This window comes from Bufo gargarizans, chromosome 11, assembly GCF_014858855.1.
Source record: "Bufo gargarizans isolate SCDJY-AF-19 chromosome 11, ASM1485885v1, whole genome shotgun sequence".
Lineage (NCBI taxonomy): Eukaryota > Metazoa > Chordata > Amphibia > Anura > Bufonidae > Bufo > Bufo gargarizans.
This window is the reverse complement of record NC_058090.1, coordinates 81,249,016-81,254,525: the sequence shown is the minus strand read 5'-3', so window position 1 is coordinate 81,254,525 and position 5,510 is coordinate 81,249,016. Positions and strand designations below refer to the sequence as shown.

General features: G+C 40.1%; 1 protein-coding gene across 1 annotated transcript; it reads left to right on the top strand.

Annotated features, from left to right (window-relative positions):
* The first annotated feature begins 2,361 nt into the window (after window positions 1-2,361).
* On the top strand, window positions 2,362-3,303 carry LOC122921360 (olfactory receptor 12D2-like). Its single transcript, XM_044271336.1, has one exon. The coding sequence runs from the start codon at window positions 2,362-2,364 to the stop codon at window positions 3,301-3,303; it is 942 nt and encodes a 313-aa protein (XP_044127271.1).
* Window positions 3,304-5,510: the final 2,207 nt, after the last annotated feature.

The following is a 5,510-nucleotide window of genomic DNA, read 5'->3' as shown; positions in this document are numbered from 1 at the left end:
TCATAGCTTCACAGCACTTGCACGAAAGAAAAATGCTGCTAGTCTTTTGAGGTAAGTTTACACTGAACAGCTTTTTACTATAACTTTTTGTATGGACCATTAACGTCCTAAAGAACCTCTCAGTCAGCATGATGAACTTTAAGTTCGTCTCCTCAAGAGCCTAATCCCGCCTATTTTAAGGTCCCAAGCGCACCTCCTCGGTCGTTCTTAGTACCTTCCCTTGAGCCATCCAGTCTGCGCCCTCCTCTACAATGTTATGATCATCATACAAACCTGCCCACCTGGTCATCATGTCCATCGTCATGCGTCGTAAATACAGTGAGACCAATGCACAAATACAGACAGATTCTTGCTCGGGAAACTTTGCTAGATTTAAGGACACAGTGGCCTTGTGGGTGAAGATGTGATGATGATCCTCACGTTGCGAAGGAGGGGAAAAACTGGATAGACAAGGGGAGGTACTGGGATCGAGTGAATATGCAGGCTTGGGCTCTTAAAATAGGCAGGTTTGAGCTCCTGAAACCATTAATCAATCTCCGCTAAGTATGTAAGTATGTTTTTTGTTATACTAGGCATGCCTACATAGTATTGCCATGGGTTACATAGAGTAAAATTAGGTGACAGATTATTTAAAATTAAATAAATCATAAATTAATGAGAAATCTGGGGCATCACGCTTTGCATTCTGCATTGCCTAGGAGTCCACATTGTTTTTTTATGTTCCCCTATAAGATCTCCGTGTACACCCCTACCCATTATATAGCTATCAGAGATGAGCTAAGTTCTTGAAAATTCAATTTGGTTGCTTTGCCAAATTCAACAAAAAAATATTTGCTTTGTGGTGAATTACAGGGAAAATCGATTAGTTGCCGCGAAGCACGAGGAAATTCAGCTTTGCAGCGAATTACATTTTCCCTGAAATTAAGACCAAAGTCCACTTTGGACAGTTTGATTCGCTCAACACTAATGGCTATATTAGGAAAATGATATTAAATTCACAATTAATGCTCAGCAAAGATTGTGCTAATTGTAGAACAACAAGTATAAAAAATTAACACTAATTGTATTGGGACTCGAAGGCCCTCCAGGATGTAATTCCTCTGTGTTTGAAAGATTCAATATAAACTGGTAAATGTGAGAAGAACTTTGTGCCAATGTAAAGGCCAAAATACATGTTTTTGCACAAGAGCTGTGGACAATCTTTTCTTTCATCTCATCCTTAAACATTTTTTAGGTAAGTACAGTTATCCCAATTTCTGTATTTTTCTTCTCACCTATCTTTAAAGGGGTCTTACTACTTCAGAAAATAGCATTATGCACATACATTTTTCCATGGTTACAACCACCCTGCAATCTATCAGTGGTAGTCGTCCTTGCACACTAAAGAAAAAAAGGACCCCTTAAGAATACAGACTATTTTGGTACTTATGGACCCAGCGCTTTTCCATTTTTTTCATCACTGCATTTCCAACTTTTTTATTTTTCTATCAACATTACTATGAGGGTTTGTTTTATGAAGGACCAGTTGCATTTTTAATGTCACCATTTTGGGGCATCTCTACTATATTGTATAACATTTAACATTTGTGGGGGTGACTGTGAAAAAAATTGTAGAATTTTGGCATGGTTTTTAGGGTTTTATTTTGTTGGTTTTCTGTGCTGAAAAAAATGTAAATGTGTTAATTTTATTCTGTGTATCAGTGCCATTATGGAGATACCGCATGTAGATATTTTTTGTTATGTTTTACAAAATGCTGTGTGTCATCAAATTAACGCACCTATAATTTTAATCTTTCACCAATTGAGTTGTATGAGGTCTCGTTTTTTATGAATCAATCTGTAGTTCTTATTGCTATTATTTTGAGATTCATGTGACTGCTAAATCCTTTTTATTACATTTTTTTGGGGTAAGCCAGGTTAACAAAAGAGCTCAGTTCTACAGATGATTAAATTTCTTGAAATAGATTTCTGGTTCGATTCATACAAATCAGTCTGAAGATTCAATTTGGATATAAATAAATTCTATTCAAATCAAAAGTGCTCCAATTGGCCTGAAATTTATGCATGATACTGAATTTTTTTTTTCTCTTGTTTAATTTTTTTTCTCTCTCTCTTTCCTATTTTAAGCGAATGCAGCATTAGTCAGAATAACAGTGACATATGTTGCTATGGCTAAATGTACGGTAGACAGTGTATACAGCTTTTTAATATGTTTTAAACAAAATGTGTAATTGGGCAAAGTCATCAATATTTCAGTTCCCAAAAACTCTTAGAGTCAAAATGGAAATTAGGACAAATAAATTAATGATAGGCTAGAAGATAGGTTTTCATGAGTTTTGCATATTTTGCTTACAGTTTCAAATGGAGAAGTTGAATGAGACATTTGTAACAGAATTCATACTTTTAGGCCTCACAGATCTCCCAGAGTTACGGGTTGTCCTCTTTATTATGTTTCTTATATTCTATCTCTTCAGCCTCGTTGGCAATTTAAGCATTGTCACAGTAGTTATTTCTGAGAATGTTCTTCACACGCCAATGTACTTTCTATTAGGAAACCTTTCATTCCTGGATCTTATCTATGCCACCGCAATAGTACCCAAGATGTTGTCCGGTTTAATTATGGAAGACAAGAAAATATCCTTCCAAGGTTGCATACTTCAGCTCTACATGTTTCATTTCTTGGGAAGCACTGAAGCCATGCTCCTTGCATCAATGTCTTATGACAGATATGTTGCCATTTGTAACCCATTGAGATACCACATCCTAATGGCAAGGGAGGTGTGTCTTCAACTTGCACTGACATCCTGGCTCATTGGTTCCTTATACTCATTGTCTCATACCATTATGACTTCCAGGCTTCCTTTCTGCAAAATGAACAAAATAACTCATTTCTGCTGTGACATTAAACCTCTCTTGAAGTTGGCCTGTATCGACACGCATCTCAATGAGAGCTTGGTCAACATAATTACAGGTTCTGTAGGTTTAGGCACATTTGTATTGATTATTATCTCTTACACTTTTATTGCAACTCATCTTCAGAATATCAGCTCAGAGCAAGGTAGAAGTAAAGCCTTCTCCACCTGCTCTTCTCACCTCACTGTGGTCCTTTTATTTTTTGGCACTGCTTTCTGTACATATTTAAGACCGGTTACTAAGGATTCCCTGGAGCAAGACAGGATAACTGCAGTCTTGTTCACGGTGATCACACCAGCCTTAAATCCCATTATATATGCTCTGAGAAATAAGGAGGTGAAAAAGGCTTTCAGGAGAAGGTATTTGATAAGGTGCATCAATAGTGTATGAGCTTACATTAGTCATATTTGGCCTTCTCAAGCCATTTTTGAAGGCTGTCCTTTCTTTGTACTCAACCTTCAATATATGTGATAACACCAGGCACGAGTAGCCCCTATATCCCTTATGGTACATTATATTCCTTGAAACATTGATTTAACATGAAAATGAGACCAAGCAATACTTTACTGTTCCTCTTGGTAAAACATTCCACTCATCACACCGCAGTGTTGACTGACTACCTTGCTACATTAAAACACCGCACCCAACAATTTATTTTACCCAAGAAACACTTACAATCTGGCATAAGGTGAGCAACAAGAGTTTTCCCATCAGCAATCACCCCTGACAACTTAATGCAGATTGTTACACCGCAGAAAATAGAATATTAAGGATTTTATTAATACAACATTTTTGCCAGTGCAGATGAAAAAATTCTCACAAACTCAAGTCAGTCTGGCGTTTTCTTGCTCAGGAGGAATACTAAGGCACGTGTTACAGGACCAGTTATGGGAGGGGGAATACTGTAGAACTTGTTAAGATTGTAAGCTGTTGTGCTGCACCGCAGGATAGCCCATAACACACACCCATACAGTGATTCTTGTTCTTTTTAGGGTAATAACAGGTAAGGTGTAGAAGTTTAATTGTGCCCACCAGCAGATAAATTACTTCACTTTTCTCCTTCATCCATTGGAGGGCGCAGTGCCATGCAGCACAAGGGTCTCAGCCTTTGGGCTGGGTGTATGTAAATTGATTGTATTTCCTCAGCATTTGTGGTTGTGTTTATTGCCACATTTAAGTAAAATTCTGTTTTGGCAAAAGTTGGTGTTGGGGTTGCTTTCCTCATTCGTGACTTCACTGTATGCTAGGGAGCCCACCTTAGTACACAGCTTACACAGAGGAACTTGCAAACATTTTGAGACACCATACAACATATGGTTTAACCTTGAAATTTCAGTAAGTTATGGTGTTGGTCGAGCACCCGAGCACAATGGAAGTCAATGGGAGAGCTAAAGCATTAAACCAGGCACCCCCTGCTCTGAAGAGGGGAGGGTGTCTGGTTCACAGGAAAATGTCAGACATTGATGGAAACACAACTGAAATAGTTCTGGAACAGCATGGGGAGGATGTCTGGACGCATCTTGGACTCCCAGGTCACTGCTGGGAATGATGTTTTCCGAATAGTACGCCACTTTTACAGACTGACGATAATACGCACAAAACAGAATACACCTTTTATTACACATAAAGGAGGACATCCTACACACCCTTGAAAAATTATGATTGATGGCCTGCTGGTGACCCTCAAAACTATTGGAGCAAGGGCCTGCTGATCTGACCATCTAAAACATTAGGGGTGAGGGTCTGCTGCTGGTGTGACGATCTATCACATTAGGCGTGAGGGTCTGCTGCTGAGCTGACCCTCTAAAACATTAGGGGCGAGAGCCTGCTGCTGATCTGACCATCTAAAACATTAGGGGCAAGGGCCTGCTGCGAGCTGACCCTCTAAAACATTACAGGTGAGTGCCTGCTGCTGATCTGACCTTCTAAAACATTAGGGGCGAGGACCTGCTGCTGATCTGACCATCTAAAACATTATGGGCAAGGGCCTGCTTGAAACCCTCAAAAGATTATGGGTGAGGGACTGCTGGTGACCCTCTAAAACATTATGGGTGAGTGCCTGCTGGTGACACTCAAAAACATTATGGGTGGGGGCCTGCTGCTAAGCTGACCCTCTAAAACATTAGGAGCGAGGGCAGCCTAAAAAGCATGTTGATATGATGGAGGAGGAGGATGAAGAAAGGGAGATTGAACCATATACCCTTTTTAGTGGTGGAAGGGCTGCATGGAAATACAGTGTATTCAATACACCATAAAAGCCACATTTCGAGTGCCTTGATGTTCAGCTGCTTTCCTCTGGTGGAGTAGAGAAGTCAGAGGCAATCCAGGACTTGTTTATTTTTATAAGAGTCAACCGGTCAGCATTTTCAGTTGACAGGAGGATGCGCTTATCAGTTATTATGCCCCTAGCAGCACTAAATACCCGCTCTGACAAAACGCTGGCGGCGGGGCAGGCCAGCACCTCCAAGGCGTAGAGTGCCAGTTCATGCCACGTTTGCAGCTTGGACACCCAATAGTTGTAAGTCACAGAGGGATCACTGAGGACGCTGACACGGTCTGCTACGTACTCCTTCATCATCTTCCAAAATGTTTCCCTC